Source organism: Corythoichthys intestinalis, chromosome 11 (genome assembly GCF_030265065.1).
Source record: "Corythoichthys intestinalis isolate RoL2023-P3 chromosome 11, ASM3026506v1, whole genome shotgun sequence".
Lineage (NCBI taxonomy): Eukaryota > Metazoa > Chordata > Actinopteri > Syngnathiformes > Syngnathidae > Corythoichthys > Corythoichthys intestinalis.
Genome location: NC_080405.1, coordinates 47,004,865 through 47,026,783, shown reverse-complemented (window position 1 = coordinate 47,026,783; position 21,919 = coordinate 47,004,865). Strand labels below are relative to the sequence as shown.

The 21,919-nt window shown below is 38.7% G+C and overlaps 1 protein-coding gene across 1 annotated transcript in view; it reads right to left on the bottom strand.

Annotated features, from left to right (window-relative positions):
- Positions 1–21,919, bottom strand: part of fstl5 (follistatin-like 5) — a 323,171-nt gene that overhangs the window by 242,173 nt on the left and 59,079 nt on the right. The window contains exons 2-3 of the mRNA XM_057850040.1: positions 21,442–21,586; positions 983–1,013 (exon numbers count right to left, since the gene is read on the bottom strand). Of these exons, the coding sequence (XP_057706023.1) occupies positions 983–1,013; positions 21,442–21,576 (166 nt within the window). The 5' untranslated portion in view covers positions 21,577–21,586. The remainder of the gene's footprint in view (positions 1–982; positions 1,014–21,441; positions 21,587–21,919) is intronic.

Here is a 21,919-nt window from a genome sequence, read left to right as displayed (position 1 = left end):
TGAGCATTCTTCACAATGCTAGGTGGAGGAATAATTGTGATAAATATGCTTTTGTGTCAGTTTTTTTCTTTTTTTTAATCGTTCAGACTCGTAATTTCGTAGTTGCTAGCTGTTTTTTTTTTTTTTTTTATCAGCTACGACTATTAGCAACATATCAAAAATAATTACAGTAAGCATTGAATGTAGTGATTTGAAGGGAGATAGCATGCAAATGTTCACTATATATGGTTTATAGTTAAAATAATGTGGTGTAATGTTTAATAAGCTAAACACATTAAGAGGTCTGTGAATGTTGACTATATGTGTATATATTATTCACCAGATATTAAATGTGTTTACATTTATTTAACCTGCACATGAGCCCAAAAAGTATTTGATTTCCTCTCCTGTGCTCTCTAACCAGAGCCCCTTTAGTGGTTAACACATCTGAGCCAACAAGTAGTCACAAGTAGAATCTTTCACACTTTGTTTATTATTTCTACAATCTTGTATAAATGTTTGTGATGTTAAATTAATATTCACATGCACATATCTATTGTTGTGCACTTTCAACTGGTTCGATTGCGTTAATAAATGTGACATTCATAGAAAATACTGCGGTTTTGTTGTTGAGTTGTGCTAAGTATAATTCATGCGGTTTTTTGTGTTGGTTTTTGGTGTTTTTTATTTATTTATTTATTTATTCATTTTTGGTGCCAAAGCGTCTTGTCGCCCTGGGCCCATGTAGGCTAGAACTGCATCTGTGTTCTGTGTTCAATAGAAAGAGTATGTTGAAAAAAATAAACCTATCATTAAACCATGACCATTACAAATTTGCTAACAGTGTTGGCTTTTGTTAAGTAAAACAATCGGATTGTGTTTGCTGACGTGCTACAGACTCCGTAACGTAGTGCATGAAATAGCAACTTTGCAAGCAGTCATGAGTAGCCATTTGTTTTGGGAGAGGGAGAAAAGGATCAGGGAATCACAAATGGAAACTTACCCCTCGTCTTTGAGCTCTCAGGGATTCCATCCTGTGGGATAAAGAAAAAAATGAAATAGTTAGAAATAGAGCTTGATAGCTGTACTGAAAGAAGAACCAAATGGGACAGAATGAAATATATAAATACTATGTCCTGATCGCATATTTTTTGCACTAGAGTCCGAGTCACCTGATTTTGAGAATCTGATACCCAGCCCCGATCCGATACCGGAAAAGGTCTTTTATTTAAAAAAAACAAAAGTTCCAAACGTTACTGTCCCACTGTGCCGCCTTCATAATGTGAATTATTCTTAAACAAGAATAACGTAGTAAAAGGCTTGTCTCTATTAAATGCGTCATTGAGTGAATCCACTCAATTCCACTCACATTTTGACGCTCACGCTGCTTCTCCCGTTCACAATGAGTTGCCACAGCACACTTATTCAGGTTTAACGACGATTGACACATGTGTGACTTTGATAATAGGGCTACCAAGCTTCTCTGGCAAGATCAAAGCTATCAAACCTGTCTCTGTCAAACCTGTCAATCATCATTACATTTAAGTACCAAACGCAAGCTAGACAATTTGCTGCACTGCTTAGCAGGAGGGAGGGTGAGAGGCTGTGGCACTGTACAAGCATGAAGCAGAAAAACTAGGGCTGTCAAACGATTAAAATTTTTAATCGAGTTAATTACAGCTTAAAAATTAATTAATCATAATTAATCGCAATTAATCGCAATTCAAACCATCTATAAAATATGCCATATTTTTCTGTAAATTATTGTTGGAATGGAAAGATAAGACAAGATGGATATATACATTCAACATACGGTACATAAGGACTGTATTTGTTTATTATAACAATAAATCAACAAGATGGCATTAACATTATTAACATTCTGTTAAAGTGATCCATGGATAGAAAGACTTGTAGTTCTTAAAAGATGAATATTAGTACAAGTTATAGAAACGTTATATTAAAACGCCTCTTAATGTTTTCGTTTTAATAAAATTTGTAAAATTTTCAATCAAAAAATAAACTAGTAGCCCTATTCTGTCCTCAATGTGTGTGAGTACACAAATTGACAGATAGCGAACATAAGTTCCAAAAAGAAATCAGATGGTGTGGCATGCAAGTTGCATAGGCTTTACTGAAGTCATCTCTTTTTGACAGGAGCACGTTTCTTGTATTTTTGTAAAACTGAAAATAACAAGGCAATGTGTCAATAACTTGCATAAATCACAAAATAACATAAAATGTACACACACGTGTCCATTTGAGCAGTAGCACTAGCCAATTAGCTCACAAGCATCTAACAATGTAACTGCATTTCACCATATATGTGAACAAATTCAAATACACATCATCAATAACTATCTAATGCTCATGAATATAAACAAAGGAGGAATATAACTCACAAGCGATGCATGTATTAGACACAAACAGTGTGATGGGGCTATGAGAACTGCCACTGAATACTGGATGCGGACGTTAGCTAGTCTGAATAGCACTGTCTATTAGTGTGAGTTCGCGTCGACATATAATCACGACAGAAAAGCGCGCCGAAACCCAAATAATCAGCTGCACTGAATCGCCAGCAGAGGGCGACATTACGCCACATAACATATGCAAGTCACACTCAAGCGCCAGCAGAGGGCGGAAAAACTCCATAAAACACAATTAACAAGTTGGCCTTTCACTGTACTGACATTTAAATCTGTCTGAGCGGGCCTAGTGCGTTAATTGCGTCAAATATTTTAACGTGATTAATTTAAAAAATTAATTAACGCCCGTTAACACGATAATTTTGACAGCCCTAAGAAAAACACAAACATATTTTTTAAAAAACGGATCCTTTTCACCAGATTCCGATCCTCTGAAAAATGCCGCAATCGGCCCGATTTCCGATCACATAATCGGATCGGTACATCCCTACTGGGCATCAATACTTTTTCAATCTTTAAATAAATACTTAAATGTGTCATTAATTAATTTAAAAAAAACAAAAAAAACATCTCTTTTGGTGTTGGTGAACTACCATAATCTTTTATATGTAAGGGAAACCTTGATATGTATAATTTTCTTTTAATGCTTAATGTCTGCATACTCACTGTAAAATAATTTTGTCATGGCTTTGTCGGACACTGTTTAACAAATTGGCTGCCACTGACGGCACTACACGTCCAATCCATTATGTTCATTCGCTCCCACAACTCCCACTCCAAATGGATTGGACATCTACCAGTGATCAACTCATTTAAAACTACATCTCAAAGAATATTTATTGAGCTGCATAAGCACTTTACATTACTTCTTAATACTCCCCGATATCGGTACCGATACCAGTACAACACTAAATTTCAATCTAGTTTTAGAACTCTATAAATGTTATGTCTTGTTCATACATGCCTCTCCTTTCAATTGCCTTTTCCAATGAAAACAATGCGCGAACAACCACCTGAACAACTCTGCAGCCATTTTTTTTTTTTTTTTTTTACACCACACGGTGATTATTCTCCGCAGTGGAATAAATACTCTGCTTATAAATCGCTCGAATGTGAGTAGCAAAATAGAGGAAGTGGTGCATTCACTGTTGCTGAAAAAGACACTTTGCAACATCTCCACCAGCATGATGCATGAATTTGGAAGAATCTGCCATAAATATTTGATTTCTGCAACACTTGTTCTTGTTCCTGCCCAGAAATTTTCAGGCTGGCTTGCAGGGGAGGTGTTAGGAAGAACAAGATGCATTATACAACAGGTCAATGATTAACCACCACCGCTGAATGCCTGCTCAAAATAGGAAAATGGGAAACACGAACGATCGCGCTTAAAGGGAAAAAAATCATTACTTCCACCTAGGTATGATTCACGGCAATTAATGAGTCGCTTCTCAACAAATTACATTGCTATTCATTCCAAATATGATAAGACACGATTCACTCGGATTATGAAACGATAAGATTTGTTGTAATTCCAGCCATCCATCACTATTCAATACAGCATTTTCCAATAGCGATATGAATCACTCTAATTGTAACATGAAATAATAGGCTGGGGATTCACTCCAGTTGGCATAAAAAATACTCTAAATATGGTGCTGTTCAATCCAAATCTGATAAAACCTATTCCAGCATTACAATAAGATTCACCTAAATTGGTATCCAAATCGCTTCAAATAAGATCCATTGTTATAGGATTAATTATATTGTGCTACGTTTTAGTCCAATTAGCAACATGTTTTACACATTAGGACAGTACTTCGCAAATAGTGGGGACGCCATGTGACCTTGGGGAACATACTTTTTTTGCCTTACACGAATAAAGTGTAAATGGACACCCACTCATTGGGTGGCAGTGGCACTCTCATTTTTAGAGTGTGCATAGTATTTTCGAACCAAACAAGCGCACACAGCAAAGAGCACTGGTGACCTGAAGAGTTAAAACGAGGAAATATGACGAAGTGCATGTTAAGAGTGTGACAATATCCCGATACAGCGATATATCGCGATATTTTGCAACCCGATCGGTTATCGATAAGCTCCCGCCAAGTATCGATACTTTTATTTAACATATTGGCCATACAATGGAGTATGGATGCTGTAAACTGCTCAATGTTTGTTGAGCAATTCCTTGGCGGTCCACTAGGGGGCGCTCAGGAGTGGCGGTGAAGGTAAAGTGCGCACAAGTTTTCTAGAGAAGAAGAGAGGAAGCTCCAAGTGGGTTGAAAAAAAATAAAAAAGCTTTGTGAGAACGGTGGAGGAAATGAACCGTACAGGGCGAACCATACGGTTCGGCTTTGAACCGCAAACTGTTGCACTGCTAGTAGGGAAAGTATGAAGGAAAATTTTTCCAGAGCAGAAACCGTGACGTTTTCATATCACGGTATACCTTGAAACCAGTAATCGGCACATGTCTAGTGTGCGTGAATGGTTGTTTGTCTCTCCGTGCCCTGCTGGCAACCTCCTGCCCATTGTTAGCTGGGATGGGGTCCCCACCCCAGCGACCCTCGTGAGGATAAGCCGTTCAGATGATGAACAATTGAATGAAATAATGAATCAAAATCTGGAAGGTGTTCCTTCCATTTCAATTGGGTTGTTCATCATGTTCCGTAGTGGTACTTCATCTCAATTCTCTCCCTCACGCCCCCCACCCTACAACACACACACACACCTCACATCCCTACTCAGTCCCTCCCCATCCGCACTCAACCCATTTTAATCTGGATTAGCAGTGTAGCCAATGCGGCACGGCCGGCCAACCACAGGGTTTTACACGCGCACGCGGCTGCCCTTTTGCCTCCATTTTGTTTGGTTGTTGACATCATTGCATGATGTGATAAAAAGGCAGGATTTGGGAGACAAATGTGTGTTTGTTAACGTTTACGAAAACAAGGTTTTCTCTATTTTATTAAAGAAATTCACGGATAGAAAGACTTGTAGCACTTAAAAGATAAACATTACTATGAGTTCAAATAATTTGATATTAAAACTAGGGCTGTCAAAATTATCGCGTTAACGCGCGGTAATTATTTCTTTTAATTAATCACGTTAAAATATTTGACGCAATTAACGCACATGTCCCGCTCAGACAGTATTCTGCCTTTTGGTAAGTTTTACAGCAAGGCTTTTTGTGCTGTCTAACAGCGAACTCTTGTGGTCGCTTTGCGACATGGTTTATTTTTTTCTTGCCAGTTCAATATGGCTGCACGACATCTCAGGCTGATAATGTTGTGCTTATATGATCCTTGGACAAGATTTGTCCGTATGTATGGTTGTTGTAAAGAATGTACATATTATGTTAGTAAGCGAAATGTTCTATTTTTTGTATGAGACGCTTTTTGTTTATGTTTAGTGAACCTGTATAGCGTGCTAAGCTAACGTTGTTGCTAATGCAATGCTTGAGTACTTTTTTTTTTGTAGTTTTATGAGGGTCTAAAGAGGAAAATGGTTTGAGGCTATTTTATTAATAAATCAGATGAAAAAGGAAGAAGTCTGATTATTAAGGCGTCGTTCACTAGCTGTCTAGCTTTGGAAAAAGTAGACGCTTCGGAGTGAGGACAGCATAGACAGATTTAAATGACAGTAGTGTGAAATGCCCACTACAGTCCTTATGTACCGTATGTTGAATGTATATATCCATCTTCTGTCTTATCTTTCCATTCCACATTTTATTTTACAGAATATATATATAATTTACAGAAAAATATGGCATATTTTATAGATGGTTTGAATTGCGATTAATTGTGATTAATTACGATGAATTAATTTTTAAGCTGTAATTAACTCGATTAAAAATTTTAATCGTTTCACAGCCCTAGAAAAAACATAAAATATTGCCATTGATTTAAAAATGTATAATATTTAGTACATGTTTTGACCTATGGAGGGCGACATGTTTTACACACGCAATGGACGCTCGGTGTGATGACGTAGTTTGTCACTCTCAAGACAAACACGACCAGTTTTCTGCAATTCCTCCTACACGGTGAGACGTCCAACACATGCGCACATCGGTTAAAAGCGGCGAGTACTTACAACTTGTGTTTTTTTATAGGGCTGTCAAAATTATCGCGTTAACGGGCGGTGATTAATTTTTTAAATTAATACCGTTAAAATATTTGACGCAATTAACGCACATGCCCCGCTCAAACAGATTAAAATGACAGCACAGTGCAATGTCCACTTGTTACTTGTGTTTTCTGGAGTTTTGTCGCCTTCTGCTGGCGCTTGGGTGCGACTGATTTTATGGGCTTTAGCACCCATGAGCATTGTGTAATTATTGACATCAACAATAGCGGGCTACTAGTTTATTTTTTGATGGAAAATTTGACAAATTTTATTAAAACGAAAACATTAAGAGGGGTTTTAATATACAATTTCTATAACTTGTACTAACATTGATCCTTTAAGAACTACAAGTCTTTCTATCCATGGATCGCTTTAATAAAATGTTAATAATGTTAATGCCATCTTGTTGATTTATTGTTATAGTAAACAAATACAGTACCTTTGTACCGAATGTTGAATGTATATATCCATCTTGTGTCTTATCTTTCCATTCCAACAATAATTTACAGAAAAATATGGCATATTTTATAGATGGTTTGAATTGCGATTAATTACGATTAATTAATTTTTAAACTGTAATTAACTCGATTAAAAATTTTAATCGTTTGACAGCCCTAGTTTTTTACTGAGTCTTTTGTGCTTCAAAATTTCAATTTGCATGTGTTTCCCTCGCATACTTTTAAGCATTGCAGGTTCACTAAACATAAACAAAAAGCGTCACATACAAAAAATATAACATTTCGCTTACTAACATAATATGTACATTATTTACAACAACCATACTTACGGACAAATCTTGTCCAAGGATCATATAAGCACAACATTACAACGTAGGCGTCAGCCCGAGACGTCGTGCAGCCATATTGAACTGGCAAGACAACAATAAACCACGTCGCAAAGCAACCACAAGAGTTCGCTGTTAGACAGCACAAAAAGCCTTGCTGTAAAACTTACCAAAAGGCAGAATACTGTCTGAGCGGGACATGTGCGTTAATTGCGTCAAATATTTTAACGTGATTATTTTAAAAAATTAATTACCGCGCGTTAACGCGATAATTTTGACAGCCCTAGTTTTTTCTAATAACATGTTTTAGTAAAAGAGAACAATTGTGGCTTTTTAGAGCCTACAAGCCTTTAAGTCCAAGGTTACCTTTAAAATCTGCATATGCGGTGTAATTTCCAGTCAAAATAGATTAGACGTCTAGCGGCGTCAATGGCAGCCATTGACATAACCATTTTCTAGTTCCTAACTGTTTTGATCCTATTGCAGAAAACATCCAATATATCTGGACAGAGAAAAATAATGACAACAGTTTTGTCTGAGCAACACATTTTTTCCCCTGAGCGATGGCGAGTTTGATGAGTGATCGGACTGCTTTCAAGTGGGATACAAACTTTTTCTTTTTCATTTTTTTTTCACACCACATGTGGAGAACGTTTGACAAATTTGTTTCGAGTTTTGGACAGAAACTGAGTGAAAAAGGGCAGAATTCCTCAAAAAGGACAGTCTAATCTTTCTCCATTGATTTTAAGACTGTTTTCCTTTGCCATTTTTGATTTTCTTGCTGGAGAAGTCCAATGTTTGCTTCCGATTTGTGTCAGGACTAAAAGCAAAGTAATGATACAGCAGTGCTGTCTGAGACGTGCATTTCTTTCTTTGATTGATGTAGTTACCAATGAGCGATGGCACCACTATTAAGTCAGATAAAAGCAAATTTTTGTTGATGTTGTGGGTTTCTTGAGCAAGTACAAGCTAGTGTACACTATCTAACTAGCACATTCAACAAATTTGGATTGATTTTTTGGGATGGAAAGTGTTTGGGAAAAGGGCAAAACTATCATGTCTTACACAGTTGCTTTGGGGTTTTCTTGGGATTTTAATGATTGATATGATGCTGCTTTTGATCATCTTGCAGAAAAAATGAAATATTTAGCTTCCAATTTGTGTTAAGAAAAATTAAGTAGAGATAAGACGCTTGATCTGCCTGAGTCTGATTTTGCACCTAATAAATGATGGTGCTGCTGTGTGAGATCCAAACTTTTATTTTATTTTTTTACTGTTGTTGTTGGCTTTTTTAAAGGTGCTACGAAATACAGAGCTATTCAAAACATCAAAATGACTGGAGTTCATTGTTGTTTTCGTCAACAATGACGATAACAAAAATATTTTATCGACAATCAATTTTTTTCATGGCGCTGATGCAACGGCGTAGGTTTGCATAGGGACGATAGGGACATAACACTACCAACTTTTCAAGATGCTCAAATTGTCCCCACCAACTTTTAAGCAACCTTATTTGCATTAAACAATGAGTTCAGACATAGGTCATTTAGAGTCTCTTCCCATATGTCTTGGGGATAGAACTGACCCTACCGTTATTTAATTGGAAATGAATTACTTTCATTATGTTCAGACTTACATTGATCACTTTTCACTTGCTGAATGTGCGATTTTTTTTTTTTTTTTTTTAATCAAACGGACGTTTGATTGGCTGGTGACTTGACCCCCTTCCCTCCCACACACACACAACCTCAGCACAACATAACACACGACACAAATATAACATGCCGCCGCCTCAGTCCCCTTCAAAGACGAGAAATATTAGTTTTTTTTCCGTCAGCAGCAGCCACTGTAAGTAATGTAAAAAGACGTCAGTGTTGTGGAGGTGGGGAACACACCACTAATTTTGCACCTGAAAATCTTAGGGCAAATGTTTATTTTTGGCATAATTGGATAATTAAGAGATTATTAACAGCTTTGTACTTATTGTGTCTGTTAATATAATATATGTTCGAATATTGCAATTTAAATTTGCTAATAAAATCCAGACATTTATTCTGGAAGTTTTCAAAATGTTTCTTTAGTAGGTTTTGAAAAAAAAAAGGTTTGGATCAAATTGTGTATCACCTGAACCAATACATATGTACTGTAAAAAACACACCTTCTTAAAACCAGTTAAAGTCCCTTGTTTTCAATGTAAATCTACCAGAAATAACTGAAAATATCTGCCAGTGCTTTATGAAAATGTTACTGTCTTAGATTTCTTGAAACTAGTCTTTAACACTCAAAACAAGATGGAGAAAATTATTTGACCAGACTCAAGAAAAATGATCAGACTGAAGGAATTCGCCCTCCCGGCCAAGCAGCACGGAAACAGCGACAGCCGAACGAAGTGCCGCTCTGCTGATGCCGCTTCCGTGAGTCAACCGGGAGGGGCTGACATTCCACGCGTTCCCTTCCTGTGTTAACTGTTTTTGGTGACTCCATGTTCCAAAAGTTTGAAGACGGCTCACCGGAAACAGGTTGACAATTTATTCGTCGACAATGGTCAAAAAACAAAGCAAAAACAGACGACGGAGGGACAATTCTGGATCCAAGGTCATCAAAACAATGGCTACATAGCAATGATCCCGAGCAGTGAACCGTTTGTTATCTCAGTGTCCAGTAGGGCTGTCCCAAACGACTAATTTTCTCCCGATTAGTCCGCCGACTATTTTTACGATTAGTCGACTAATCTAATAATTTAAAAAAAAAAATTTTTTTTTGTTTTTTGTTTACTAATTTAGCAATGAAATTTTTGTTGACGCTTATCAATTCACAAAAAACATATTGGAACACTTAAATCATTTATTAAAGTACAAATAAACACGTAAATAACATTAATAAATCACAAATAAACAATGAGTTCAAATGCTGATAGAATTAACTAGTGTAGCATCTCGATTGAAAAGATGGTCTCTTAAACTGATGGTTTACAACTTTTATTCCATCCTCGATGTAATCACACAGTAAGAGCTACGGTGCACACAAATAAAACAACACAATTAGAAATTAACAAAAACTTTTCAACTTTTTCCTTTTAAACCTTATTTATATATCAATGCATTGCCTATATGAATTGCCTTTACCTTAATTTATTACCTTATCATTGACATTCTCTCCCTTGAGTGCAATCACTGTATATACTGTAAATATTTATGACCTTTTAACCTTATATAATTATAAAATAAACCATAACATGAAATAAACCTTTCAGTTAGCATTAAGAAAAATACTAATAGCACTTATAGGCCCATTGTCAATGAAACATTATTATTTAGTAAGGCGACAGCACCCTCTGGTGTACAAATAATGAAAAAACAAAAAAAAATTTACAAACTGGGTGACGCCGCTTGAGGTGTTTATTCACGGCCGACGTGCAGCCAAGCTTGGCATTGAAGAGACAGGACAGAAGAGTGTACCCTCCTTTGTTTCTTTGAAATCAGTCAATGTTTTGGACACTCTGGTGCGCTTTTTGGCTTTGTGCCGCTTTCCCCGCTTGCATACAGAGCATCCAACATTCTGAACTTTCCGCGCATATATTTTTTTAACCCTTCATTAACCGTCGACGGGTTGTTGTGCTCGTCGACGGATTTACGTCATCGATGACGTCAACTATGTCGACTAGTTGGGACAGCTCTAGTGTCCAGTCTTTTTGAAAGCTGTGGTGGAGTGGGCCGGGTCGAAGGTGTGGCTGGGTGTTGTCTTGGGATAATCCCTCTGTGGCCGGTTTTGGGCGGTTAGGTTCGTGACTCCTCCTTCGTGGCTGGGACGTGGTTGCCACAGCGACCGACACTGGTCTTGACGTCCCAAGGGCCCGCTATCAACTTTGTTATCCTGGCTGGGTAGACGCTACTTGTTTTAGGTTAGAGCGCCCTGCTCTTTTTCCTTGGAGTGGCCGGGAGAACTGATTGCGATAGTTGGTGCGTCAATCTTGCTCATGACGCACACGTTGGCCTTCTGTGATAAGATGGCGTCATGTATCTATTCTGCTTCTTTTCATTAAACTATGGTGTACTATTTATTTTATATTAGGTGTGTTAGAGTAATACAAACAATCCTACAGTACATATGAGCAACGGTACTACTCCTTGATTGATTATATTAAGTGTGTTAGAGTAATGCAAACAGTTACAGTATATGGTGTGTGCGAGAAAGGTAACTATTCCCTTCAAGACTAAGACGTTATAAATTTGCAGTGTGAAACAGGACGAGTTTGAAGCACAGCGCTCTTAATTTGCCACTCAAATATCCAGTGCTGTGCCGAAAAATAGCCGCCCCGCGTGAAAGGCCACCCCTGACGGGAGCGCCCACTCGTCAACAACACCAGCACACCGGAAATGGTCCACAGTCAATCCGGAGCACTGACGCGGCCGGTATACGTTGAACAATAGGATATAATGGGAACGAATGGCTCCGGCGTAATTTTTTGCCGGACCTGGAACGAAGATGCATTTTGCGTAGTTGGTAACAAGGAATTGTAACTTTTAACAGCACGTCTGCCGTGCACGCACGTGCATGCGAGGCGATAAATCGCAGCAGAAAAATGACCACCTTCATTTTTATTTATCGTGCGATAGATGGAATTATTGCATATTGCGACAGGCTTACTCATAGCTATCACATGTATATAGAAATTTAGATGCGAAATGACAGACTCACCGACGCTAATAAATAAGATTAATCAACTGTACCTTGCTAACGTAGCATTCGCCCGCCCTGCGAAGGGCTAGATTTCTATTGATTATGACTACTGTCGATGCGTGGCTAACATGTCTTAGGTACAGGCTTTATTTAATCTGGAAAAACACAGCGCTGTAGAGTGATGAGGGTGTAAAATAAGAACAAAATAAAGCCAATTTTCTGCCTCAGAGCCTGGAAAACTTGCAATGATCAATGGAAGAATGAATTCAAAAGTTTATCACTATGTTTTGCAGGAAAACCTGAGGCCGTCTGTCAGACAGTTGAAGCTAAAAAGAGGATGGGTGCAGCAATAAGACAATGATCCAAAACAGAAGTAAATTAACTTCAGAATGGTTTCAGAAGAACAAAATACATGTTCTGAAGTGGCCATGTCAAAGTCCAGACTTGAACCTCATTGAGATGCTGTGGCATGACCTAAAGACAGCGATTCATGCCAGACATCCCAGGAATCTGAGTGAACTACAGCACTTTTGTAGAGAAGAATGGGCCAAGATTAGTCCTGATCGATGTGCCAGACTGATCTGCCGCTACAGGAAGTGTCTGGTTGAAGCTATTGTTGCCAAAGGGGGGGGCACAACATATTAAATGTGATGGTTCACTTACTTATTTTTCCCCCTCTGTCATTGTTTGCATACTATCCTCATTAAGATATGAAAACCTGTTAATGTTTAGGTGGTTTTAGTTAAAGCAGACAGTTTTTTTCATCTGTGTGATTTTGACAAAGATCAGATCACATTTGATGGTGATTTTATGCAGAAATGTGAGAAATTCCAAAAGGTTCAGCTGCTTTTTCATACCACTGTATATGGTCTGACATTACTTACTTTTAGTATTGTATTGCACCTTTAAAGTGCATGTGACACGAAAAAGCATGTTTATTTCATAATACACGTGGTATTTTATGCCCCTGAATGATATGGACCGCTTGGATGTGTGTGGAAGCGATCGCTATTGTTATTTAGTTTTTTTTTAATCCCGCGCCATGAAAATGAGTGACTTCCGGCTTCGGTCTTGCATTGAGGAGGAGGGCGCTGTGATGTGTACGGTAGAAGACGTCCTCTTCACGCTACAGCGTACTGTTGGGTATGAGGACGAAGGATTCAGCTGATTTTGTGGATTAATACGTTTATTTTTCGCATCACGCCAGCCAAACGGCTGCAGAAAAATCATTCTGCATGAGGGAGAGGCGTATGCGCCTTTTTGGAGTTTCAAAAGGTTCCCATTCACCGTGGATATTTACTGTGGGACCAATGGACTTACGAGGAAGTGAGTAAATATCTTGTTTTGTATTATGTCAAATACGAATACAGCGATTACAAAGTAAACACTACAAACTTCCTTTAAATAAAGGACTACTTACGTTTGATCATTGATAGGCATGTAAAAAGCTCTCCTAATGCTCATTAGCAGCACATTAGCTGCACAACAACTCCAGCCACCCTCCTCCGGGGAACGAACTGTAAATTGCTCTCCGCCGGGCGGTTTGCCGATCCGCGAAGACAATCGACAACCGGGTCGTCATGTCAAATAATCCAGGCTAGTTATGTGTGATTTTCCGCTTCGAGGACTTTGAAACATCACTCGGTTCAGGTTAGCATGTCGGCTAGCTGTCACGCTTTCTGGTTTGTTTACATTCTCCGAAGCCGGGGAAGGGACATATGTCCGATTTAGGTGTCATAAAATATCGTTCGGGAGGTGCGACAGTAAAGGGGAAGTCGACAGTTTTGACCATTATGGAGTCATTTTGCCATGTCGTCCTGAATAAATGCATTTTTATTATTTCATATTCTATTCAGCACAAGACTGTTATTTGTTATGACCATGCCATTTATTTAGGTATTGGGGAAAATACTTGGATAAAAAGAATATCCTGTAAAAACATTGAAGTAAAGAGACAGAAACAATGACATTTTGCTACTCTCTTCGTCGCGTTTTCCTCGCTGTGAATAGTTCCCCCTCGACGGGCTGACTGGTCCTTCTCAAGCCATTTATATAGCTATTGGGGAAAAATACTTGGATAAAAAGAATATCCTGTAAAAATATTGGAGTAGAGAGACTGAAACAATGACATTTTGCGGCTCTCTTTGTTGCGTTTTCCTCGTTCTGAATAATTCCCCCTCAATGAGCTGAATAGTAAAACCGATGAGCCCAGTCTACCGCTGACATCATCCACCTGTTGGGGACGCTAAAGCCCTATAATGGTAGGCGTGGCTAACCAGCAGATAAAAAGACTAATTTCTCGTCATCTGCGCTTTGCTAAATTGTTGTATATAGTCGAATCGTCTCAAAATATGATTCTAATTCCAATTTACTGCATAATTGTGCTGTGGAAAGAAGTGACCGGGTAGTGTTGCCCAGTGTGAACATTTATTCACTTGATTGATTTGTAGGTGATGAGGGATGGCACTTCTATTCAGCAAGATAAAAGACAAAAGTATTTTTTGTTGCTGTTTGTGAACGCAGAATACCATCCGTTATGAATGCTTGCCTCCATTTCTGTCATCATGAATAAGAAACCGAGAGAGTGATCATTTGTTAAAAGTAAAGAAATGGATGAATGTTCTGATCAATTGTTTTTGTTTTTTTATCTCTATGGAAATAGACAAACTCTCGAAACAACACTTTAATCTTCCTCCTCTGGTTTGTAAGCATGCTGGGTTTTCTGTTATTTTTACATCAACGCTGCTTCTTTGATCCTTTGGAAAATTCCAATATTGACTCTCTGATTATTTCTGCTTATACTGGGAAAAGATAACACAGCACAATGTAAAAAAAATAAAAAAAAACTCAAATCCCACAAAGATTAAATATCTCCAAAGTGACTTTCAGCTTTTGGCTGTGTCGCATAGTTTTTATGCCGGCTGCCCTAATTGTCATATTCTGTCCGTTTCTATTCAAGCTGAGGACCTGCTGGATTTGGGGGCACTGACCGAGGTTTGAACCTAGGCCATCTGGATAAAGGTAATGAAGTACGACTGCACAACTAGCTTAGGTTTTATTCAAACCAAGGTAGATGTTATCTTTCGAGCAATATCTGACCTCACCTTGCAGTATTTGTGTAAGGAATTTTCTGTAATTGAGTTTTTATTAGCGGTTAGGTACTTTTTTTTTTTTTTTTTTTTTTAACATATGTTTTTGTTTCTTTCTAAGCCCTTCCTTTGCTGTAGTACATTCATATCCGAGCATTACATTTTATCTTTGATTGATGCAGGGTCCGATGAATGATGGCAGTGCTATTAAGCAAGATGAAAACAAAACATTTTTTGTCGTTACCAATTACTGTCACCATGAAACTGATCATTTATGGCAGGAAATTCAGTCATTCATAATGCTAAAATTTAGTGCTGCGCCGATGCTGGTTATTGATACCAATACGGCACTAAAATGACATCGGCATTAGGAGTGGGAACCTCTCGGTACCTCACGATACGATATGATTTTTGATACAAAGCTCACGATAACGATGATCTGACGATATGGCGATGCAACGATTATCAATACATTGGTCAGGAAATCATTCTAGGATATTCTACAAACAACTAATTAACAGAAAAACAAGCTTCTAGTGATAATTGGAATTAGTTTATCACTAGTAGAGGTCCTATCCATTTGAACTGGGAGGGTGGCAGCGAGAATGTTCATTCGCTGCCATCCCTCCCATTTCAAACGGATTGAACGTCTATGGCTGTCAGTGGCAGTCAATGCCTGGCAATTAGGCAATTTTGGGCCATTTAAGGTCATGCAGTACCATATCATCAAGGACAGAGGAAATTTTGATATCTTCTTCAGGTAATCATCTTTGTAAATCTCACTGGAACAGCACCAAATAAAAGTTCCAGCATGGTCCAATGCAGATTCTTGACTCTTGACACCTTGCCCAATGCAGGTTTTTGACTCTTGACAAGGTGATGATGCTGGAACTTTTGTTGGTGCCGTTCCAGTGAGATTTACAAAGATGATTACCTGAAGAAGACATCAAAATTCCCTCTGTCCTTGATGATATGGTACTGCATGTCAGGCAAAAGCACTGGGAGCTTTTTATCTGAGTTTGTTTTACATGATTAAAATGTTTGAGTGAGTGCTCGTCCGAGACTGGTGATTGCATACTTTTTGCTAGGGGTTGTATTATGGTGGAAGATTTTGATAACAACTTGTTGGTGACTTTTTTTTCTTTTTTTTTTTTTTTAAACTTTGACACCTTTTTTAAAATGATATCTCGATTCTTGGCAGGAGCATATTGATAACGTTTTGGGATACAAAGTGTCACGATATATCACCATTTCGATATTTTGTCACACCCCTAATCGGCATTGGGGAGTACGAAGAAATAATGTGCTGATGATGAGCAATTTGTACTTTTCGAGATCTAGTTTCTAATCGCTGGTCACCCTACCTATGATGGCCACCAGCAATGGACTCTGCCATACAGTGAATTTCAATGGGTTTCATTGACTTTATTACCAGTGTTGTTTAGTGCTGCAACGATTAATCGATTAACTCGAGTAATCGATTAAAAAAAAGATTCGAATTAAATTTTGCTGCTTCGAGTATTAGTTTAACTAAAGTGGTGTTGTAATGGTTTGTTTTGAAAGTGTTTATTGATTTGGGTGGATACACGGCCCTCTAGTCTACCTCATTTCACATGGTTGAATCCTTCTGCTCCCTGTTAAGACCAATTTAAGCTAAGTTTTTGTTCAAGCTAATGTTTTTTAATGCATTCGTAATTTAGTTTATAGGTAAATGTATCCATTTTTTTATGGGAATATGTGTCTGAACGATTTGTTAAGAGCATTGTAAAAAAATGTTCGCTAGCTTAAATGCTATAAAATGCTGACTTTTGCAATGTTAGTTAGCCACTCTTCTTTTGTTGTACATAGATCCCTTTTTTTTTTTTTTTTTAAATAGCGTTTGAAGTTCAGCTCAGGTATTTTAATTTCTTATGTTCTTTATCCGATTACTCGATTATTCAAACTAAATAGTTCATCGATTAATCGACTACTAAAATAATCGACAGCTGCAGCCCTGTTGTTAATAACGGTGTAGAGTGTTGCAAATGCGATGATGATTTTGCCTGGTATACCAGACTCACCGCTGTTCCAGCGATTGAGTCTGGCGACCGTCCGGCGGATCAAATTCCGAGGGCGGAGCAAGCCACAGCAAACAGACAGCGGAGTGGACCAATCAGCGACGGGCAGACGTGATGTTGTTAAAGCGACAAGTAATTAGCGTGAGCGGAGAATGGAGAAGTTTATTCAACATGGCTAGGGCGAGCCATGTTGACTGTTGTCAATGACTTGTTTCGATGTGTTTTTGGTAATTTAAAACTGGTTTTACCGCGGATTGGAATATATTCTCGGCTCTCCCGTTCGCCATCTGTGTTGTTGTAGAGACGACTTTCAAGAGTGACATTACTCGTTCAGAACATGTCACGCAAATAAACGAATCTGACTGGACGATTGATTTTGTACCTTGCTCGAGAGGCCGTTAATGGGCTGGGTCCCAGACTATTTCTCACAGTGTTTGAAAAATACAGGGAGAATAGTCTGGCTGTGCCAGGCAAATGATGATTGGCTCGGAGCATTAGCATAGCATTTGCGTTAGCATTTGCCTTCAGCGTGGCGAGCGTCATCTTAAATTTTCGAGCAATTTTTTTTTTCCTACACACAGTTTGTGGCGTCCAGGTGAGTGTATTTTAATGGAAAATAATGTACTGTTTCCAGCTGAGTGTCCATTATCATAACCAAGTTGGCGTTGTCCTTGTAGACGCTACAATAATATTTTTGTTTGGTTTTTTATAGTACCAAAATAGTCACTTGCTCCAAAATTTTCTTAAATGATGTATCCATGAACCTTGTGTGATGCATTTTTTAATCAAAAAGCAAAGACACGAGATTCAGAGCCTCAACCGCATATTGAAAAATATATCTATATATATTAGGGGTGTGACTATACACACAAGTCACGGATTAGTACAGGGTTTCCCCCACAAATAAAAGATTGTGGTGCACCGTCTCACCAAAATAAAAGCTGCCTCGCCTTGCCTCGCCAATGAGGTGTTTTTTTGTTTGTTTGTTTGTTTGTTTTTCGGGCAAAATTTTTAGGCAGAATAGGCCTTTGTTATGGTCTTCTTGGGGAAAAAATGTGGGGGGAAAAAAAAATCAAATTTGCCATAATATGAATCAATTTCGCCACAGCACGATATGGTGAGGCGGTCCAACTCCAATGCCATCCAAAACCACAGCTTCAAGAAAATCGTAGCTCAAACCCATCGGTACGTGCCTCGGTACGGAGATCACGGTTAGGTGCGGGTTCAGTACAAATGGAAAAATAAAAAAGCTTTGTTTCCCACAGCATTTGAAAGTAAAGTTTGTATACCGTTACATTCTTATACACAGGTGTAGGTGATTTTTTTTTTCTAAAAATGTAAAAAGTGTGAATAACATTTACAGTAGAACATGAAAAGTAATGTTAGTTACTTTGTTGAGAAACTCATTACTCATACAATGAGGCAACGGAGTCACAAACTCAATTACATTTTAGGAAAAGTAATTTGTAACTGTAACTAATTACTTTTTTTAAACTAAGATTAACAACACTGTTTATCACTAGTTGACGTCCAATCCATTTTAGGCTAGAATGTGTTAGTGGATGAATGCTTGTACATTCGCCGCCAGCCCTCCCACTTCAAATGGATTGGACGATAAGCGCCGTCAATGGCAGACAAGGAACCTCCAACTTATAGACTTGTAGGCTCTATTAGGCCACAATTTTTGTCTTTTACTTAAATATGTTAGAAATTAAAAATCTATAATATTTAGTACATGTTTTGACCTCCGTAGGGCGCCATGTTTTATGCGCGCAATGAACACTCGGGGTGATGACGTAGTTTGTCACTCACAAGACGAGCACTACCGGTCTTCTGCAATTGCTTCTACGCTGCGAGACGTCCAACATGTGCGCACATCATTTAAAAGCGGCAAGTACTTACTATTTGTGGTTATATTGAGTCTTTTATTACCTTTTCATTGCCTTAAAATACTTTTTGCATGTGTTTCCCTCTCATCATTATAAGCATTGTTTTTTTCTTCTGGTAGATTTAAAGCAGATTGTTGATCTGTTGACCATATTAGTCAGGTAGCGTATTTAAACCACCCTTATTTAATATTACAACATGTTCATATTTTCTTAAGGCATCTTTAGTATGTTGTCTGTATGCATTAAAAAAAAAAAAAAAAAACAAGCTGAAAGCGCACGGTAACACTTTGGGAGTCAAATTTGCCTCTTGTAGAACGTTTGGCTTGTGTAGCACATTTTGACAGAACACCGGCCGGTTTTGTTATACTCTCGTCTCGTCTCATCCCGTCTGTCCTGTTCATTTTGCTTTTGCTGCTCGTTTTGAGAAATATCAACAGTGCTGTCATGCTCATTAATGTTCCTCTCGGGTTCAAATTGAAAGGGTTGAACAGATGACATGTTTATGTCGCTAGAGTCATACTCAGGAAGCCTCGCAGCGTAACCAAGGCTAGGTTCATACTACAGGTCTTAATGCACAAATCCGATTTTTTGTCATATCTGTTTTTTTGGCGTGCCCGTTCATAATGCCTTTGTCCATTGAGACCATTCAAGTACAGTGTCCTCTATAATTATTGGCACCCCTGAAAAAGATGTGTTTTTTAGCTTCTAATATTTTTTTTAATTCAAATAATATGGGACCTTAATGGAAAAAGAAAAATCCAACCTTCAATACAAGTCCATTCATTCAGTAGGGAAAAAAATCCCACATAAAGAAAAAATTATTTGACATCAAATAATATGTGTCACAATTATTAGCACCCCTGCTGTTAATACTTTGTACAACCCCCTTTTGCCAACAAAACAAGGTCTGGGGACTGAGATGGCCATGGGAGGAGCTTGATTTTGTGTCTGGTGAACCATTTCTGTGTAGATTTGGCCATATGTTTAGGGTCATTGTCTTGCTGAAAGACCCAGTGACGACCCATCTTCAGCTTTCGGGCAGAGGGCAACAGATTTTGATTTAAAATGTCCTGGTATTTCAAAGCATTCATGATGCCATGCACCCTAACAAGGTTCCCAGGGCCTTTGGAAGCGAAACAGCCCCGCAGCATCACTGACCCACCCCCATACTTCACAGTGGGTATGAGGTGCTTATCAGCATGCGCATCTTTCGTGGCACGCCAGACCCACTTAGAGTGTTTGTTGCCAAAAAGCTCAATCTTGGTCTCATCTGACCAAAGCACACGGTCCCAGGCTTCAACTGGGACCGTGTGTATTTTTGTGTGTTTAGGGGTGCCAATAATTATGGAGGGCACTGTATCACGCATGCGCCCTAATTCGCAGTCCGACACGCGCTGAGCAAGACGACCCGCATGCGTAGAAGCATCAAAACAAATGACCATACATGCTGGCTGTCATCCGTCATTCCAGGGATATCATATTTTTCTTTTTAAAAAGAGGACACAAATAACAGACATAAATAATCCCAGTTTAGGCTTATATTCAAAGTATATGGATCGATAGCATGCACGCACTGTCCGTGCATGTCACACGCACATACGGGCAGTTTTCCCCGACTCTCGGCCGTGTAAGCTGTTGAAATATTGCTTATAAGGAGCAGACAGAAAACCGATCATTCTTAGGCTTATCCTCAACCCATTTTTATTTTTTTTATGACTGTTGTCAAGTCCGACCCTTCCTAAAAAGCCGTGTTCAAGGCAAGCTAGGCGCTAATGACGCACAGCTGCACCGCTACCGTAGCGTCTCTCTCGCTTTTTGATGACGTAATTGCTGCATGAATTCCGATTTGAGAGACTGGACAGTACAGACCGCCGTGACAGTCTGGAAAAATGTGGCCCAGATCGGATTTGAACCACATACGAAAGTGACCCAGATCGGATTTGAAATGGTCCAGTTCTATGCGACTTGTCACGTTCAGACCGTCAAGTTAATGCCTCACTCGAGTCGGAAAAACACGAAAAAATCGGATTCGTGCATTAAGACCTGTAGTATGAACGTAGCCCAAGTGACGTCACGCTCTGCGACGTCAACAACAATGGCGACCTACTAATTAAACAAATTTTACAAATTGTATAAAAACAAAAACGTCAAGAGGGGTTTTAATATCAAATTATTTTAACTCATAATAGTTTTTATCTTTTAAGAGCTACAAGTCTTTCTATCCGTGGATCCCTTTAAGCAATGTCTGACCAACCCATGATAGCAATTAGTTTACAGTCAAGGGAGTACAGTAATTTCATATTTAAAGAAAAAAAAACTTTGTATCATGAGAGTATCATCGTGGGCTTACACGGAATCGGTTTTGGGAGCCAAAAATTGTATCAGTGAAACTACAAATGCAACCAATACCTTATGACGGAATCTCAAGGTGGGCCGATATGGCATCGAGCCGAATTCATCATCGTTGCTGGGTCTCGCGTCTGCGTAGAGAGCGGCTAACGCTGCCAGTAAAATTGCCGCTGACCGGCAACTGGTCACTGCCATTGGTCTTCTCCTGTCGGTGAAAAAAAGGTAATTAGCGAAGTCACTCGGTTAAAGTGAGCCTATCAATACTGCCCCAGAGATTAGATCTGCGTTTGAATCAATTGCGAGAAAATATATGGTACGCCAGAAAACTGAGATTGAAGGAAGATAACGAGAAATGGATTTGGACAATTAAAGCAAACCTTCACCACTTAACGTGGCCCAAATTCCACAGTTGCGGGTAAACATGTTTATTCATACAAGAACTCAAAGAATTCAGTTTGAACTCGTCCTTGGATAACTCGGTTAGTTGAGGCGCTAATGCAAAATACTGTTGCAACAAAGTGCAAAACAAAACTCACCC